A 20,051-nucleotide genomic window follows, 5' to 3' on the forward strand; every position below is an offset into this window, starting at 1 on the left:
AATGTAGGAGAGATCTGGCTTTGCAGGTAGAACAGAACGAGGAGAGGCTTGACTGGATATGCATTTCTCATTTGAATCAGAGGGGATTTCTCAGACTTCTGTGATGAAAATCATGTGTCTTGGCTTTTGGGAGGAGCAAAGAGGACGACCGCTTTTCGTTGAGTCTGTATGCAACTTCTTTTCTTTTATTGCTGGCTGATAAACTTCTGTGCTGCTTTACCTTGGGTTCCTGAGGCTTAGGCCGTCAGAGAACCTCTCTCCCTCTCCTTAATTTAGAAAGTGTTGGTGCGTTTCAGCTAAATTTGATACTATTATCTTAAAGATGGTGAATGTTATTTTCAGTTAATAGACAGGTGACACTGTCAGTGTCATTTTAATTTCACTTGCATAATATGTTGTGAGATGTTCCCTTCAGAGGGTGGCTAGAGTTGCTGTGTTAGTGTGCGCCTGCACAGAGCTTTAGTATGTGCGAGCTGGCCAGCGTTTTCTGTGTATAAGTGTTTCAGGAGATGGCTGTTAATTGAAGGGAGGGATTAAGTTGAGTACTACCACTGTGTAATCACTTGCATTTTTCAGGTAATTGCAAGAGAACTAGAGATCTAAGACTGTTCTACTTCTGGCTGGGCCCTGCATGTGTTATTGCAGAAAAGAGAGTAGGTGACGAGGTGCTCCTTCCCTGGAGAAGCAGCTCAGGAGGAGGTGTGCCGTCTGAGCAGTCTGCCCGGCCGTACTCATACCCGAGGAGCCTCTGCTGTAAGCCGCCGTGCTCTGGGAGAGCTGCCCGGCTCGGACCCATTTGGCTGCACAGGCCCCTTGCGCAGCTCCGCTGAGACTGAGCTTGGGAAAGGCGCCTGCGAGGCTCTCCTGCATCGATATGGCCTCTTCTTTTTCTAGTGCAGACTTGCCATGCAAATACTGGCCTTTACCAAGTAGTTTAACCGGGGAGGGGAATTAAAAGTAGTTTCATGCCCTGCTGATTTTTGTGCTATTAGACTTTTTTAAGTTGAATCTCTTCCTGTGGCCCCCCCGCCCCTTGCTGTGTGAACACCAGCAGAAAGTGAATGCAGTAAGCAAACAGGGTGGAGGGAGAGGTGAGTTTTTTTCAGTTGTAATAGCCGTAGTTGTGTTCATTTAGAACAAAGAGTGACTTAAATTATATATTCTTTTTCACAAATATACATACAGCTCTAAATGGTTACAATGCTTTCCAGGTAAAGAATCTAAAAATATTAGATGAGTCATAGTGGAGCTAAATTTCTAGAAAGTTTTGAGAAAACACTAGTTTTGTTTTTTCAAAGGGGAAATTGTTGCCTTAAGGTAGATGGCACACTGCTAGCTTTGTTATTTTTCTGTGGTAATTCAAGGAAAAAATCTGGGTTGCCTAATTCCCCCTTCTTTTCTGTAGTTAATAATGGATACGCTTCTGCCTCCCTTTAACTGTGGGTTCCTGTTGTTTATATTGTCTGCATGTGCCAGTAATTTTGGAATAGTTAATAAAATTTGAGCTAAACCTGACTTTCTACTTGTCTCAAAGATGACAAGTTCTTACACTTTCATGAAAATAGAGATGTTGTTAGGAAGAGACGGTAGCACGAGCTCTAACATTATTAGACACCACAGAATCTGCATAGGAGAGAGGTAATTGCAATGTCTCAGCTGTAGGAGAATTTTCAGTTAAAGTTTACATGCCAGATAATAAATCCATCAACAGGTCAAAGCAATCAAACTATATTAATTCTTAACATATGGAGCTATTTGTAATGAGAGGAAGATGATCCATGAGCTGTTACACTAATGAAAAAGAAAGACCAATTAGATGCTGGATTTGAGAGCTCCAGTTCTGCTTTTGCTCGTACTTCTGTTTGAGAACTTAAGCATATTCATAGTCATTCTTTACTTTGAATCGGTTGTAATGGACTAATAATTGGCTAAAGTATAAGAACAAAAAAGTCTTGGTTATTCTCTTGTTAAGGCATTACAGAAGTATAAAATGTCTATTTGTATTTAAGCATAAATGTTGATGTTAAGCATAATGTTGAGAACCAAAAAGAAGAGTTCATTAAACTTATGTTGTTTCTTCTTTCCAGGTTTCCTCTCAAAAAACCTACAAGGTGAGTTACTGAAGTTTTACAGCTTATCTGTATTGCAAATTATGATACAGCATTTTTGAGGAAGGAGTACTTTAAAAAGGAAAATACAGGTTCAGACATCTAGGTAGAAGGATCCATTACAGACGTGAGGAAATTAAGTATCCGGATGAGGACTGGGTGCCCAAAATACCATTGGTTGACATACTTAAAGTGCATGGCGTAGTGTTACCATTTGCATTTGTTCTGTGCACTGGCTGGTTTCATCTGGAATTTGAGATGGCCAGAGAAAGTGACCCTAGGTTGGTGCATGATGTACAGACACTTCCTTCAGGGGGGCTTTTGTTCTAAATCTTTAGTTTTTGCATACAAAGAGATTTAAGGCTTGCTGGGAGAGGAAGCGGAATTAAGGAACATTCAAGGAGGTTTTTTTGGTCTTACGTGACTTAATTTTATTTTGCCTTTAAAACAAAATATCACCAGATTTTTGAATGACAGAGTATATGTGCTCCTACTAATCTGAAAGGCAAAAGAAACTGTACCTAGAAGCCAGCTACACTTTTAAATATTCTGAGGGAGATAATTTTTCCTCTTGAAATTCAGCCTGACCAGGAATAAATTTTGAGGTGAGCTTAACGTATACATTTTTGTTATCCAAGTTCCTTGTTAGCAATTGGAACCACTTAAGCTTATTTACGAAGGAACCACTTAAGCTTATTTACGAAGAAGTCACTAGTTAAGTGATGCTTTGCGGTGCAGTAGTCAGGTTCGTCTCCTTTGGTTTGACGCAGACATGGCAGCATTCTGAGCAGAGAGTCTCCAGCTGACAAGAAGCAGAAGGTTGAACGCTGCAGTAGTACACACGACTTTGATCCTACAGGTAAAGTCTTAAAACTTCACGGATGAAAATCTAGACTTCGGTTTGAAAGGTACTCAGGATTGGAGTAAAAAGGGTTCTGATGTGTTAATGAGCGTGGTTTTCAAGAGCTGTGTTGTGCTCTGTGATTGCAAAGCCTTTTTGAATCATCCAGGCATTGAAACGAATGTGGGCTGGCTTTTAAACATGCTTATCTACAAAGTGGCTGTTAACTGTGCAAGAATAAATCTATATTAGTGCTATCAGTGACTAGTTGTAGCTACTTCCTATTTCAAAAAAGATAGTCTGAAATTTCAGTTGGCAAATATTGTAACTAGTTGGCTCTTTTGGATGATTTAGTAGGGGAAAAGCGTGAGATAGAGTTCTTAGGGTCAACCGGGACTGGTATTCTTTTTTGGGGGGGGAGGAATTTAAGCTTCAGTAGATTTTGACCCCTCTTTGTCACTTCTAAAGTTAATCTGTACTTTCCAACATGGTATATTTTAAAATAAACTTAGGTTTTTTTAGCGGATATACTATCCAATTTTTTTAGTCTGTGAAATCTGGGTCAACTTGGTCAGCCTGTGCACTGCTGTCTTCGAAATGAGGATGCATGCAGGGATTCTTCCTTCTCTCTCTGAAACACTAACTCAGTGACTACTGTGTATGTTCATGAAATGCATGGCAGGCTCTTGTCTGAGCCTCCTGGCCCCATGCAATGTGTGTTTTTTCATGTCTGTGCATTCTGCTGTTCAGTCCACTCATTCCCCTGGGGCTTGTGGAAGAGATGAGAGTTGGATCTAAAGGTTGTAGAACTTGTAGAATGTGTTTGTGCACAAGGTGGTTCAGGCTTGTGTTTATAAACCATCCTGTTCATTAATGTTTCCTGTCACTAGCTGCATGACTCCTTCCTACTGTGCACAAAATAATTAAAATGGACTTTTAAAATCTGTTTATGGAAAAAAAAGTCCTATGGGAGAGAATCTGAATTAGTTGTTGTCTTTTCCTTTGTCCTTGGGAACAAGTAATGTAGAATTATTTCAGGTTAGGTTAGGTGGGAGAGGGTCTCAGACTATGAACCTATCTTGCAGAGAGAACTGTTTTTTTCAGAAGCAAGCTTAGGAATCCTCCAATCTTAATTTGATTAAAAGTAATTCTGTTTTGAGAACTGTTACCTGCCATGATGCTTGCTATCAGGTCTGGTGGATGAACTCTACACTATAGCCTTCATAAAATTCCTTTCTTTTTAAGGGGTGAATTCAGAATGCTGAACTACTGTGCATATGTCTGCTATTCACTCTGGCAATAAATGTCACAGAGTTTGTATTTTATCCAGAGTGTTTTCTGTAGTTCGCTTACTGGCATAGCAGAGAACTTGTTTTATTGTGTTTTAGATTCTGTAGTAGATACTTTGTGGTGTTACCTGTGTCTTCATGCTTAAATTATTCACACCTTATTCCAAGTGTTTCACCTGTGTTTTGTTCACATCTTATTTGTGTTTTGCACGATTTAACCTAATAAATCAGTCTACGTTTTTCATGAAGTTTTTTTTTTTCTCATGTTTGGTCTCCATATTTTCTATATCTCTCTCTCCTTTTCTCCTGCTCTCGTGCAGATAGCTCCTCCAAGAAGACAAAGTCTAGTTCGGAGGAGAGTAGATCCGAGACGTATGGTAAGCTAAAGCAGCTGCCGCATCCTTGCACCTTTGCAGTCTGCTCGATGCTTTCTGTCTGTGCACCCAAGGCTTTTACCCTTTACCTGATCCGCATGTTTGGCTCTGCAGCAGGGAGCGGGAAGCCGGGTTTAAATGTTGCTTCGTTGTATCAGCTTGTAGTTCTTGTAGTGCCTGGAAACCAACTGAGATGTGACAAGCACAGGCTATCATCTGTAGTCTCCTATTCTCTGTTCAAAGTTGGGGAAACTTGTTGGGGCTGCTGTTCTTCTTGATCTTGTGCCACCAAATATTCTTGGCAGTGTAGGAAGACACAGCTCGTACTGGACTCCAGAAGAGTTTTGGTGGCTGTAGATAAGTTTTGTCTTCCTGTAACTGTGGAGGTTAATCTGGATGAGCTAGCAGTTCATCTCTTTGCATTAGTTGTAGAGAATCTTATGTCAGTTCCTTTGAATGTTTCATGGAACTGAAAAAGCGTATGTCTAGATAATTTCAAAAAAATGTAAGCATGTGAACTTGACTGTCCTTCATTCAAAAAAGGGAGTAGTTTCCCTGGCGCTGCTGTCTTGCTATGTATTACTGTGTTATGAACTTGCAGAGGGGAACAAATTGGCATTTAACAATTTGGGATGGAAGTAACCCACCTACCTCTGCATTGCCAGTGCACCTTGACATGTGCTGCAGGAAAGAATGTCTACCAAAGACAGCCTGACAGCTCATCCTCCCTTCTCTAGCTTACATCAGAAAGGTCTTTCCTTTGACTGTGAAACTCTCTCCATCCTACCTTTATGTTACGACCTTGTTTAATTTGTGATCTCTGAAGAGATTTGCACTCGTATCTTCAAAGTTAACAGGTAATAAGTTTTCACAAGTTGATAAGTGGTCTTTTGAATCCTACCGCTTCTAAGACCCTTGGACATAGGCTGAATCTGGGCGGTACTGCTACATTTCACATTTCTAAACATGTCCAGCTGTGTTTTGACTCCAGTCAGCGAGCTGGCTTCCTTTGCCTTTTCTTTCCTGATATTTAAAATACTGTGATACTTTGTTTCTGATTTTCTCTGTTGAGAATTTTCTTGCTGCATATCTTCCTACTGACTTTTGGATAGAGTGATAAAAATCAATGGCTCTTCCAGTATCAACTTCAGTATTCCACAGGAATAAAACTAATAGGTGTTTATGGCCATGATCCAGCTACTTAAACACCTATATAATACAAAAACATGCTATCATAGCTCTCATCATAAGGAACATAAGAAAGCAACCCCCCCAAACATTTCCTTCTGAAGCAGCATGTGTAAGTTAGCAAAAAATTTTTAGTTGGTGCAATTTACAGAGGCATAGTCTATTCCTTCTGTGAAAGTGAGATCTTCAACTTTCCCTGGAATTCTGATTCACAAACATTTCTTACATTTAAAAAAAAATTAAAGAAAAGGAAATAATAACATGACAGTCGTGTTCCCAAGGCATGAGACACTGTTCCTCAAAGACTGTAAGTGGGTTTTGAGTGTGCCTTGATTTGCTTCAGTAGAGCTGGAAACCCATCTTAAAGACACCTGCCTTGCTGTAGCTTGCATGTCTTTCTCCCATGCTCAGAAAGACTGAGCAAGGAAGTGACCTGCCTGAAAAGTATATATTTTGGGGTGGGGCTTCTGACAAACTTATGTCGTGACCAGTTCTTCCCCTCGCTAGGTGAATGGTGGTTTGTGACAGTGTAGCCAGATTGATTAGATCACTGTGTTTTGAACCTTCATTAATTTTTGCCTAATGTTGCTTACCCATAATGTACTGGAGGTGCTGTCAAGCCGTTCCAGGTTAATTACAGGAAACATTTGGTATGCTTAATGGAATGCATCTGTGTTTATATTTCTCCCTCAGTCTGTGCAGTGTCCTGGATTTTCATGTATGATAGAAAGAAACATGACTTCCTAACTTAAGCCTTTATTTCCCCCAAAGTTTCCTGCAGATGCTCTATCCATGTCCAGGATCTATGGGAACAGTTTCCACTCATCCTTCCTTTCCAGTGGCCTTTTTTACACTGGACCTTGCTCTGCCTTTTGTCTCTTCCCTCTATTTTTCCAAAGCCCTGTGGTATGTGTACAGAAGTCTGCTGTTTGCTTTGGATGGGACCAAACTATTTAAAAACGTACAAGTAGAACTACTGTACTGATATTTTTCTTGCTGGTGACTGGATGTTAACTGGCTCTTTCTTTGGCTTGCCATTGGAAACTGAATAATAGAAAATTGTTGAATGACAGCAGGAAAATGAGGTGTGGCTTTTATGTACATGTTTGTTCTTACCTCTTGAAATTCTTAATGAAGGCCAGAGTTTCCTGAAGTACATGAGTGGCTTGGGGGAGGGTAATTACATAGAAAAATCATTCTGATATACAGAATTTGATTCGATATCAAACTTAGTGTGAATTTTCCTTCATAAATTCAGCCATCTCATATCTGTGCATCCAACAAAGTCTGGATGATCAGGGGAGACACTGAGTGCAACTGTTGAATTGCTATGATTTACTAATTGGTGCCATAACTTTCCTCAATATTGGTTATTTCTTTCTTGAAGTAGAATTCCCATCATTGAAGCAAATTTAAAACTGAAATTAGCTTTTGGGTGATTGGTGAGTTATCAGTTACCCTTCCCCATGACTTAGTTACTCTTCAGAGATACCCTTCTGTATATTTAGTACTGTGACCTGTTTCAGGCCCAAAAGCTAGGCTAGACTTGATGCATACTCTTGCACATATTCCGTCCACGTATGGGACAGGCTTTTTCTTTTTTGTGTTGAAGATGCGGATTTTGTCTCTGTTCACTTGCTTTAAAATTGAATCCTAGAGAATCTTTCTTTACTTTTCCTGTTTTGTTTCTTGCAGTTCTTCCCAGCCTTGTGTCTTTGTGTTGTGGCCACCATTTTTGCAGTCTTTTAAAAGGACTCTTGGGACCCCCTCATCACTACCCTTATAATAGCCAGAAACGGCTTGGAGTGCAAGGGGCACTCGACCACAGGGATTGAATGTGTCGTTTCCATGGGAGCAGATAGTCCTATTTATATATAATGGTTAAAATACATTGTTCTTTGTTTCTAGAAAGGTTACCAAGCTTTGCATTATGAATGGTTTTCAGTGCCATTGTTATTACTAATTTTATTAAAACATTGTTACTGCACTAATTTCAAATAGTGTCCGTTTTGCTCTGAGTTTACGTGACTTCTGTTACCGGGTTAGTGGAGGAATCTGAAGAATGCTGCTAATATGGCATTTGGTATGAAGACTGTGTTAATAACTAGAATTAAGTGAAATTCAGAATTTCATCCTATGAGAAGCTTTCATTATGAAAGCTGATGGTTTCATTTTATTTATTTTGTGGAGTGGGGATTCTGAAATATTTTATAGAAACATTAAAGCTTCCCAACTGAAGTGAAACATTTGGACATTCTCAAAACCCCAAAGAGTCTGTTTTTGTTTATTGAATGATTCATTTCAAATCACTTCTATATTAAATTGCATTTTCCCATTGTGGCCTAATGCCTCCAGGGAGGTTATAGTTCAAAAGTCTCCTCCCATGCAACGTCCCACACAGTTTGATCAGAGGAGAAGCTACGTTATATTATGGGGGATGTAATTCCTGTCTCCGTTCTCTCTTGTGAGTACGTTTTCAGAATGGACTCCTGCGCTGTTTGTCATGCACTGCTAGGGAAATAAGATTTCATGTTTTGTTGCACAGCTTCAAAATATTTTAGGGTCTGTAGAAGAAGAGAAGAGAAATTTTTTGTAACTAAAGAAATTTTTAGATTATCAAAATAAGTCTGTCAAAACTGGTCGAGATCATCGTTTTTACCACGGCATCTCAGTGACCTTGAGAAGTTAGGGCTTGGCCCCTTCCTGTTATCCTTAAGGCACACTTGTAACGGGCGGAGAACTGGGCCACAACGTCTCAGAGGGAATAGTGACACCTATGGAAGAGTTGATCGTCTTAGCTTTTCTTGTAATTCCTTTTTTCTCAGGCCGATAGTTTCTAACTGCTTTCGTTTCTAATTTCAAACCTGCTTAACTAGAGCGTACAGTTATTTGTCTGACTGTGCTCTTGGCTTGAGGCAATACCAATGAGTTTGGGGAATTCTAATATGCATGAAGATGAAAGGGGATTTTTAAGATTTCCCCCCCCCGTCCCCTGAATTTTAAGTATCCACTTGAAATATGCATATGTAGCATGATTTTGCATACTTAAAACATAGTCACAGTGATGTCTGATAATTTCCTGCCATTGGGATGTTTTCACGTGAAAATGAATGTGGGAATAAGACCAGTATTGATTTGATGTTCAGTGTTGTCAATAATGAGTTCAATAGACCTTGTAATCTTTACTGAGGTTCTGCTGGAAAAATGGAATACTATGGTAAGATTTTTCAAAATGAGGGGCTTATGGTTTCCTTCTAAGGAACAGTAAGAGTTGGAACGCAAAAGCAAAAAAGATGGATGAAAAGCTGGTTGCTACTTACTGACTTGGGTTTGAGATCATTTTTGCTCTTTAGTCTTGCGCCAAATTCATAGACTTAACTTACAGCGGGTGAAGTTGCTACATTTCAAGTCAGTAGTCTAATGTTAGGCTTCCTGTATGTACTTGAGAAGATACCAAGGCATGACAGTAATAGCTGTTGAAAACTGACATTGCATGTCGTTGCTGGGCTCTCCGTGGCTTGCGGCTCTCCTTTGAGTCCACTCCGTAGAGCTTAATGAGCTGTTCAAGGTACAAGACCTAGGTTATGAAAATGCTGCTGCTTTGTTTTTTAAATTCAGCCACTAGGCAGATTCCAAATGAGATGCAGTGAGCAAATGGCAAGTTTAGGGGAGTTCTGTGCTGCTTTTTTCTCACAGCAGAGTGAAGCGGTACACGGGAGGACTTGCTCTTTTCAGTCTCTGCTCCAGGCAGGAAGTGTTATTGAAGCTGATGTGGTTCCGCAGGTGATAGTGTTGTCTTCAGAAAAGTTCCAAATAACTTGATTAAAATTGCTGTAAAGCAACTGTCTATCTCCATCAAGCATGGTACCTCTCAGCTGGCTATCTGGACCTCATTCCAGCTTTCCACATTGTGTCAGGGAAAGGGTTAAGTGCCTGTTTCTTTTATGAAGTGAACAAATACAGGCAAAAGGCGATAACTGACTAATTTGGGTTCACGTAGTCCTAATTTCGGTCATCTCTCTGCTTAGGTTGTTTGTCCTATAAAATTAGAAGGTGGCCTGGAGTGAAATTGAGACTGGTGGTGAAATTGAGACTGGTGATGGGAAAGCATTTAGTGTAATTATTCCTGGAACTTAAATTATACTCCCTAAGATCATCTTATATTGTATCTCCGAATACATTGCCTCTGCTGTGCCATCAGGTTCGTTCAAAGAGAACACTTACCGGTGCAATAGATCCAAGGGTTATTGGTTCTGGAAAAGAAAGAAATTCACTGGAAGAGCCATGAGTAGGCAGGGCTATACTGTGCCTTTAAAAGAGGAAAGTTCTTATGAGTCAAAAGATTAGTTAGTGTCTTACTCATAAAACCTGTACGTCTGGCAGCAGAGTTTAAAATGAGCTGTTTTTATGAAATAGCATATGTTCTCTTTCCCACACCCCACCCTGAGGCATCATTCTTATGAAGTGAGACTTAAAGAAGGTTGGTCATATAGAAAAATGGGAGGTACAAGAGGGAGAGGGATGTTTTTTCACTTGAACGTATCAAGAGGGCGTGAAAGATGGTGGTTTTCCCGTCTGCTTTCATCTTCTATCAATTTATTGCCGATCGCTAGGTATAGCATAATTGCTTCTACTTTATCAGTGGAAGGGGAGTTACTGGGAGACGATACTGTGCTCGGACTGCTGCTGAAGTGCTGGAATTCAACCTTTTCCACCACTCCTACGCCCAGTTGCACACATGCTGTGTTTGAGGAGAACAGGGCTGACTGGGCAGATAGTGTTTTCACTTGAGGCTCCTCATTTCCATTAGGAGTTGCCTGAGAGAAGTGAAGGGAGCTGTATTGGTGCAGGAGTGATGCAAGACATGGATATGACTCCACACTCTCTTACAATTCATTCCTTAAAAATGGTTCCAGAAAAGACAGTCTTGCTGGAGCAGCATCTTCACAATTCCCTTTGCTCAGTCCATATTAAATGAAACTGCTGCACTTTTGGTATCTGGTCTTGGAAGAAAACTCTTCTTTCTCAAGATCCTGGTGTAAGGATTTTGCCTGGTACGGCTTTGGAAATGAAGAAGCAAAGCAAGTTGTTGAAAATAAGTAAGGTCTTTAGTAGCTAGTGGATTCTGCTATGCAAATAAGAAAACATCCTTGAAGTATCTTGCAGAGTTCCTGAAGTTACTTTTCAAGATAAGGGCTCCACTGTGGTAGGCCTTTTGCAGATGCTCCTAGGAAAGTGCTCTCTTCTGCAAAGAGTGCGCTGGGGCTTCTGCTTTGCCTTTTTTTTTTTTTTTTCTTAGTCCATTTTCAGGTGAACAATAGACATATACAGCAAGCCACCTTTTCAAAATGCTGCATCTAGTGAATACATTTGTCCGCAACAGTATTTATGTTCCCTCTATTCTGAGTAGTCCAAACACCAGGAAACAAAATGATTTGCTCTTGAATGTTACAGCAAGGTAAAGGAGGAGCAGATTAGGACTCGGAACTCCGGGGGTTTTGGCCTTGTACTTCAAGAGCTCGGTGGGAAGCATGATACTGATTTCTGAAGGCTTGTTAAGTGTCATGGAAGTGGCTTGTACTTCTTCACTGCTACTCCTCTGGTTTTGTGGAATATTCTCATCTGGAATGGAAAGTGCCCTGAGATGAAATTTTTGCTGAGAATCGGGAAAACTTTTCTGATTTAATAAATGTGTTTTAATCCAACCCATTGATGTTAGTTTGAGATATTTGTGACTTTTTTAAAGTAGCTTGTAAAAATTGTTCAGTGTTTTTGATAGTGTGCTAGAACATGACAGCCCTGTGCCATACTTTGAAGAACTGTTGATATAGACAGAGGGAAATTGGTTCTTGTACATAGCTGTTCTTCTTTAAAAGCTGCTTTTACCTCAAGTTAGGTCTGATGTGCCAGAGCTGTCTGCATCTCTGCTGTTGTATATCTCTGTTTTGTGTAAGTGAAGCAATAAGCTTGACCTGTCCTGACATTCCTATCTGTTTCTGGACTGATGCCCTGTTTCTGTCTTTCATATATTTTTCCCCTCTGTTGTCTTGTACCAGTTTCTTTCAGTGCTCTGTGATTATCTTGGAGGATAAGGTTTTGGACTGATGCCTAGCTTGTGTCTCTTTGTATTTCTCTCCCCCTCTTCCTTCTGCCCTTTCCCCACCTTTTTATGCAGGTCTTGTTCAACGGTGTGTCGTTATCCAACGGGATGAAAATGGATTTGGGCTGACAGTCAGTGGAGACAATCCAGTCTTCGTGCAGTCAGTCAAAGAAGGTAGGCAGACATGCTAAATATGCTAGCCAGAGAGCAGCCTGCAGGGTTTTCATGTGAATCAAAGAAACGCATGCACGAGCTGCAGGAGAAGACTGCAATTTTTTTCCTTAAGAGTGGGATGGCTGTAGCTGTCACAGACTTTGGAATAGGGGTGCAAGGACAGCATTGCACTGTTGGGAGACGGTGAATCCCCTCTGCTGCGTCTGGTGTGTTTGGAAGCTGACATCTTGCACTTGAGGGGAAGTAAATGAGTACATGTAACCTTGTGGGATTGTGGCTTGATGTATCCACTTCAAAATGAGAACAGAATTGCTGTAGCCTAGATACTCATTAGATTTTAATCTGAGGGAGGAAGGGGAAGCTTGGGTGAATATGGGAAGTAATTTTGCATGGTACTACAGAATGCTTAAACCATTTTGGTTTTGAGTGACTCTATTAAGACTGGAACTGAACTGTTTCTTGCCCTGTAGATGGAGCAGCCATGCGGGCTGGAGTACAAACAGGTGATAGAATTATCAAGGTAAGGGCATTCAAAACATGAGGGAAATGGACTCTTTGTATTAAATGAATTCTTTCATTGAAAGAATATAATTGATATGTCTGCGCTGGTGTTTGCCTGTGGGATAGCAGATAGTCTGATTTTTCCTGTCTTGGGGATGTGCAGTAACCGTTGGAAGCTCACTGCTGAATGTTAGTTTCGTTGTGGAGAACACTCTCGTTTTAGAAGGTTATTGGTGAGTCTAGTACCCTATGAGGTTCAGACATCTCACCGAGAAAAGTAGTGGCGGCGGGGATGAGCACAGAGTTATTGATAATTACCTGTAAATAAGCAGTTGTCTTTGATTGTTATTTTTCCCCTAACTGCTTCAGGTCAGTGTTCTCTTTTGATCTCAAACAGCTAGGAAACCGAGCCAGTGACTCAAAAGACCCTCTAAACCACAGCTGCAAAATGGTGGCTGACAGAGATAGAGCTGGGATTTCAACTAAGTATATAATTAATGAATTCAGTTAGCTAGCCTGAGTATTTTTCTGCACACCTAGAGGTGGATTTTTGTTGTTGTGGTTTTGGTATGTGTATATGGTTTTCTTTTTGCAGAACTGATTTAAGTATTGAAGGGAAATTGTTTATCTGGTAGTGTGTAAAAAGACATTGTAGTGGGGGGGGCGGGGAGGGGAAGGGAAGGGAGAGAGATCTCTTTACTTGTTCCTCACTCTATTTCATTGCTTATTGTATAGCATGTGGTACCCAGAAAAACTTCAGCCTTGACTGGAAATCAGCGGTTAAACACTGCTTTTTCTTCTCCCCCCCACCCAGGTGAATGGCACTCTAGTAACACACTCAAACCATTTGGAGGTGGTAAAGCTGATCAAGTGTAAGTAAAAGCAGATTACTACTTTTTTTTTTTTTTTTTTTAATCACTGTGCTCCTTTAAAGCATGAAAGAGATATTTTTAAAAGACCGCTGATTGATTCAGCTATCAAGTGGCAAGGACAAAGTCTAGCTATGTTGTTGACTGCTGTACGACCGATCTGAGAGATGTGGGGTATGTATGAGACAGATGCAGTAAAGTGAAATTTGAGGTAATTTTGACACCTCATACTTGGGCTGATGCAGTTTCTGCAGTTTCTCCTTTGCTTGATGTTTGAAGCTACCTTTGATCCTTGCCCATACATCTTCCCTTGTTTTGATTCTAACTTCAATACCTGAGTTATTCATGCACTGCTAATACAGGCTCCTGTACAATGCCTGAAAATTACTGGTATTTCCAAACAAAGTGAGTTCTTGGTTGATTTTCTTGTGCAGGAGAAAGTTGTTACTGGATCATTCCAAACTAGGACAGTTTAATCTTTGGTATCAGCACATACATATGGTTAATACTTGGTGGGCTAGAAATTGCACTGTGTGCTTTCATTAGGGATGATTATGATGAAAGGCATTGGATTACCTGAAATTTAAATGGAGATCTCTGGAGTGGAGCTGACAGTGCTCTCAGGTTCTCTGGTGTGGAGAGTAAAGAGGTGAAGAATGGTCTGAGCTTTGTCTCTTGGGGGAGGGTAAATGTTCACCGCAGAAATCTGCAAGTGTGTCTGAAGTGTGGATTGTTCTTGTTTTCCCTGCAGCAGGTTCCTATGTAGCTCTCACTGTTCAGGGGCGCCCACCAGGGTCGCCCCAAATTCCATTAGCTGATTCTGAAGTGGATCTGGCAGCATTTGGGCGTATGTCTCCCATCATGACATCTCCCCATTCACCTGGCACAGCAGGAAATGCAGAAAGGATTACTAGCCCAGTACTTATGGGGGTAAGACTTAAAATGCTCTTTCCAAAGAACCAGTTCAGCAGTGGAAAAAATGTGGTCATGTATTTTCTCTCAAAGGAATTGTTTTGTTCTTCTTGCACAAATCACAAATTGGAATTGGAATTTTTGTCCTGCCACCCAGTGGGCATTCAGCCACATGGAGAAAAAACATTTTGCGAGTAAATATCCTGTCCCATCTGAGATAATGCAAAGGCAGCTGAGGGTTGCTCACAGGTTGTCTTTGAGATTTACTGCCAGAATTTGCATGGTGTGAGCTTTCATAATGTCTGGTCCAGGCCAGTCATTCCATAACTTCTGTTAACAATTGGACTGTAAAGCACACAGACATGTGGCAAAGAAGAGTGAGGAAAGTAAATAAGCAAACACTGTGGGTCAGTTTGGTGGCAGTGAGGGGGCATGTGCATTTGTTTTGTTTTGATGTTGATAGCTGTGTTCAAAAGTAGGAATGAGTGATTACATCCTGTACAGGATAGGGCATGAAGTTCTCGTAAGGCTTTTCAGTGACCATGTCCAGGAAGTAGGTGAGAAGTGGGCATATCCATTTCCACTATCTTCCTTCCCTATTCCCAGCTCCACCAAAAAACCTGACTCTTTAATTTCTCCCTATTTCCTAGGAGGAGAACAATGTTGTCCACAACCAGAAAGTGGAGATTCTGAGAAAGATGCTACAGAAAGAGCAGGAACGGCTGCAGGTGCTGGAGTTGCATATGTTCAAGAGGGATGGAGGAAAGGGAAGGGGATGATGTAAATGCAAAGACGGGCTGTTGAATCACTAGTTAGCATCCTCATTTCCTTGCAGAGCTTATGTTCCAGCTTAGCTTTGCTATGTACTGGCTTAACATCAGAGGTATCTGATCACTCTTACTGACTGTCTCTTGAGGTTTTTCATCCTTGACAGAGTAGGAAAAAAAGTGTGGGAGGTTTCTTAAATGTACATGTCCCTCAATCTGCTAGGGCACATAGGCATCTTTCTGTCTCACTGAGAGTCAGTTCTCACTAGAAGCTACAATCTACATGGCAGTTCTTGGTGACACTGAGTTTTTGTGTCTTCAGGTGTATGCTCAATGCGGTTATGATTTACTTGAATAAACATTCAGAATGTGCATGTTTTCATATTGCACAGGAAAGGGAGAAGGGCTACATAAAACAGACATTGTGTAGCATCTGCTTGATATAACGAGATATGCAGATGTGCTATTTACTCTTTCAGATGTGTTAATGGAATGAAGATTAGTAATAGGTTGTAGATCTAAGTTTTCATAGTGAGGAAATATTTAATGTAAATGAAAGTTCATAAAATTATTTTTTAGTCTCTGCAAGAAGAGTACAGCCGATCGCCCACCTCACGACTGCTCAAAGAGATACAGGAAACTAAGAAGCACATTCCTCAGCTGCAGGAGCAGTTGTCCAAAGCCACAGGCTGTACTCAGGTAACAGAATGTGTCGGGCTTCTCTGCAGTATGTTCCAGGTGAAAATTCTTAGGGGATGATGGTATTCTGGGCAAGCAGGAATTCCCTACCAAGCTCTTCTGTGTTTCCACAGGCAGATTGCACCCTCTAGAGTTGTGACTTGTAATCAGGCTTGCAGAAGCTATCACGAAATAGAATGCAGTGTCAGTATTTGAAGTAGATGTTACAGTGGTTTTCTGAATGTTCCTTGAGAAACTCCTTTTAAAGCAGTAAATGCAAATTCTGATGTGTTTATTAGTCTGTCTGTCTCTCAATACAACTTAGAAGAAACCTGTGAAGTCATTCTTACAGTGAAGAATGTGTAACTGGAAGCTTAAAACAGTTTTACTTTTTATATTTTTATATATATATATATATATATATGTATATACACACACACACACACACACACATATATATATATATATATATAAGTGAAATTATTTTTCCCCTTTTCCTTCTGCATTTGAGGCTGAGTCCTGAAAACTTGGTGGACTTCCTTTTGTCTTCTCTCTGAAAAACATTGCAGCCTCTCTTCAATACATGAAGACAGTTTCACAAATAATGTGAACTATGCAGTTTTTGAAAGAGCTAATGTCTCTAGAAATATTCTACTTGCTCTGTGCTGTCTCCCAACTCGCTTTATCTTTTTAGGATGGAGTTTTGTCCTCTAGATCTGTGACAGAATCGCTGCAGATCAGTGAAGTGGAGGCAGAGAGCGGAGATGGTCTGAGCAAACTAGATTACACTGGCGACAGCTCCCGACCAAACAGTGACATTGCTGATGTGAGTATTGAACAGCTCCACATCTTTGCTTCTATACCTTTTGGGTTTCTTTTTTCCTGTACAGCTTTTTTTTTTTTTTTTCTTTTCTTTTTTTTAATTTGTGCTGTCCTACGTATTATTCGTATGTACTGTGTCTCGGTAATGTTGTGTATCGCTAGCATAAACTTCTAAGTACACAGCAACCCTGAGGAAGCATACCGTATTGGTCTTCGATTAGGGACTAGGAAAGAAATACTGTGGGTTTGGGCTTTTTTTCCAAGATGGCTTTTTTTCCTGGCATACTCCCTGTTATGAGGCAAAGAAAAATGGATGCCAAAATCTGTCTCAGAGCTGAGAGATGCAAATTAGTGTGTCTTTTAAGAGCACGTTAATATTCCATTTGTGGTAGCTGTGACTCAGATCCAGGCAGTGGGCAAGTTGCCATAAAAGTGAGGAAGAGCGTTACTTCTATCAAATGAACTTCAGTTACTGCCAACAGTGAAAGCGCTTAGTCTGTTCACTCATCAGTTATCAATCTGTGTGCTCATATGGTCTCCTTACTGGAGTGCCTTCACACCTAATCCTTAATTAAGATACTAGCTGATTAGCGTGAAGGAATTGAGACTCTCTGCTTGGGTTTTGGCCATAAGTTTGTTGTTTAACTTAAGCTTGTGGGCGATAAGCTTGCACTAGCAATTGGAAGCCCAAGGAAGATGGGTCAGCTATACCTCCAAAACGTGAACATGCACGATTCTATTAAAACAACATGCCCCCCCCCACCCAACTGAGCAAGACATCACTCATCATTGTATATAATAAATGCAGAACAAAATTCATAGTCATCTTCCTAATAAAATTAGTTCTGCCAGTATTGTGAATGATACTTGATTACTGGAGATGGTTGATACACCAAACAATAGCATTTCAGTCCAAAGGGGCCATGAGAAATTTGAGGATTGGGGATAACAGAAACCTCATGAAGGTTAACAAGAAGTTGAGAGTTCTGTAGTTGGGAGTGAAATAACTCCATGCATCAACACAGGCTGGGAACCACCAGGCTGAGTAATAGCCCTGCTGAAGAGGCCTGGGAGTTAACAGTGGACCCAACTGAAGATGAGCCAACAGCACACTCCTCTTGCAAATAAAGCCAAGTGTGTACCGGGCTACATGGGAAGGAGGACTGCCAGCAGATGGAGGGCAGTTACTAGCCCCTACTACTGGACGCTGATAAGACTACATCTGGAATACTGTGCCCATTGTTGGGAGTCTCCCAATTCAAAAGGAATGTTGAAAAATGGGAGAGGGTGTAGAGATCTAACAACACGGGTAGTACATGACCTATGAGAAGACGTGGAGAGAGCTAGGAGAAGGCCAAGGAGAGGTGCAAGAGTATATTTTGCAACACTGCTATTATTCAGTGTTAGAAACTTTCTTTTTGAAACGGCTTCTGTGTATGCTAGGGCTGTACATTAGGCTTCTTTTTTTGTAACTGTGTATGTGTGTAATACAGTTTAGAGTTCAGCTGTTCAACAGTGCACTGTGTGAGAAAAGAGAAGTTTTGTCTATTGTGGTTGAAACACTTACCATACAGTTCTTTCTTTCCTGGATTTGCTGGTACTTACTAGAACTAAACTTCTTTCCCAGAGTCCTCGGAGTGGCCTGAAGGATCGGATTTATCTGGATGAAAGCCCAGAGAAGACTGAGATTCAAGATACTGTAAGCCCGAAATATAAGGCATGATAACAGCTTCTCCTGTAATGGGCCCATTAAAATATTGTGCTTTTTTCCTCTACTTTCTAGATGGAGCATGTATAAACTTTGCTTTAGATAATAAAATGCAATTAAAATTGTGCAGGGAACGTTAATTAGATGAATAAATGTTTATGGTGCTTAAGAACAGGCCCATTTAAGAGATGAGAAATATATAATCAGCAGTAAAGCAGCTGGAGCTAAAATAGCTAGGGCTGTTGTACAAAGTTTATTCCTTGAGTCCAACTCTAAAAGGAAAATAGTCTTTATTTTAGGATATTCAGTCATTGTGAGACTGGCATTATCAGGGATGGCCTGAAGATGGGATGAACATAGAATATGGCAGCAACTGCTGACCTATCTGTGTTTCTTTTTTTTTTTTCCTCCTTAGAATGACTTCTGAAGTATTTTTTTTGTTATCTGCCCTCATTTTTATGACTTTCCAAAGTCGTATTTCTCTATTTGTAGTAAGATGGTATTTGGCTTATGCCGCATGGTTAGTATGCTGAGCAGTCTCTGCATATCATGGAATTGTGTTTGAATCAGCTGGTTTGATATTTCTGAACGCTTGTAACGTGGGAGGAGCATTCGAAACGGGCTCTCATAAATGAGAATTTGGACAAGGTTGAATAAAGGCACGTGGGTTTCAGTTGAGTTTCTAGAGACGGAGAATTAAAATGGTATCTTTGAGTTGGTTAAAGAAGGTTTACTGTCCCACGGGAGTAATAGCACTGTGCTTTTCTTCCTTCCCTTCCCTTCTCCCATCCCAACTTGCACCAGGATTCTCAGTCCAGTGTTGGAAGTCCTTCTTCCCGTGTGGGACCTCAGATCATTGGAGCAGAAGATGACGACTTTGACACTGAACAGGAGCAGGTGGGAATGACATTTTCCATAGTTGAAAGCCACCTTTTAGCCTCAGCCACCCTTTTCTCTCCTTGACAAGAATTCTTTTCCTCTGTGCCTAAACTTCAAGTGTTCCATGACTGTTTTTTATTGAACAGCTCTCATGTGGTGAATTAAGAATTAGGGAATGAGTTTACTGTTGATGCTGCCGAATAGTAACGCTTGCACAGTTTATGCTAATATGCTGTCTTTGATATTGTTACTCTTTCTTTCTTCTTATAACTTTAATCTTCTAGAAATTCGTTTGCCTTGTTTAGTTTCTTTTTGCTTATTTAGTTTCTACTAACAGTCCTCTCTTTTTGTCACAGTAGTGTTGCTGCCACGGCTTTTAGTATATTTGTTCGGAATTATTTTAGCTGTCATTTGCTCTGAGTTCTATTTTATTATATTGTATTCAGTGTGCAGGAGAGTATTAAAAAGAATTTTCCGTATGTTGAGTTCTTCCTGGGCTGTTGGAACAGCATCTCAAAGGTTCTGGAGTTGATCTGTTTTTATTTTAATGAAATAAACAAGGAGCTAAGCTGTCGGAACAAAACTTCTTGGTTTTTTTGCACAGTAGCTTTCTTGAATAATTTTCGATGAAAAGTTTCCATGTATCTCCGCAGATTAATGGACAATGCAGCTGTTTCCAAAATATTGAGCTCCTGAAATCTCGCCCAGCTCACCTGGCTGTTCTTCTGCATCATGTGGTATCCCAGTTTGATCCTGCGGCATTAGTAAGATATTCTGGAATTGGTTCGCCCGGGCTAAATCTGTCGTATTAACCTCAGTGTTTCAGAGTCTTCTTGTTCTT

The 20,051-nt window shown here is 40.5% G+C and overlaps 1 protein-coding gene across 9 annotated transcripts in view; it reads left to right on the forward strand.

Moving 5' to 3' along the window:
• Positions 1-20,051, forward strand: part of ARHGEF12 (Rho guanine nucleotide exchange factor 12) — an 81,518-nt gene that overhangs the window by 32,106 nt on the left and 29,361 nt on the right. For 4 of the 9 annotated variants that reach the window (XM_026108195.2, XM_064524262.1, XM_064524261.1 and 1 more), the window contains 13 exons: positions 2,088-2,111; positions 2,879-2,967; positions 4,559-4,615; positions 11,976-12,074; positions 12,545-12,594; positions 13,390-13,447; positions 14,196-14,374; positions 15,007-15,084; positions 15,703-15,822; positions 16,496-16,627; positions 18,251-18,322; positions 19,136-19,228; positions 19,864-19,974. In XM_026108195.2, the coding sequence (XP_025963980.2) occupies positions 2,088-2,111; positions 2,879-2,967; positions 4,559-4,615; positions 11,976-12,074; positions 12,545-12,594; positions 13,390-13,447; positions 14,196-14,374; positions 15,007-15,084; positions 15,703-15,822; positions 16,496-16,627; positions 18,251-18,322; positions 19,136-19,228; positions 19,864-19,974 (1,162 nt within the window). The remainder of the gene's footprint in view (positions 1-2,087; positions 2,112-2,878; positions 2,968-4,558; positions 4,616-11,975; positions 12,075-12,544; positions 12,595-13,389; positions 13,448-14,195; positions 14,375-15,006; positions 15,085-15,702; positions 15,823-16,495; positions 16,628-18,250; positions 18,323-19,135; positions 19,229-19,863; positions 19,975-20,051) is intronic. The other 5 variants (XM_064524264.1, XM_064524266.1, XM_064524265.1 and 2 more) reach the window with 3 other exon arrangements.

Source organism: Dromaius novaehollandiae, chromosome 21, assembly GCF_036370855.1.
Source record: "Dromaius novaehollandiae isolate bDroNov1 chromosome 21, bDroNov1.hap1, whole genome shotgun sequence".
NCBI classification, from domain to species: domain Eukaryota; kingdom Metazoa; phylum Chordata; class Aves; order Casuariiformes; family Dromaiidae; genus Dromaius; species Dromaius novaehollandiae.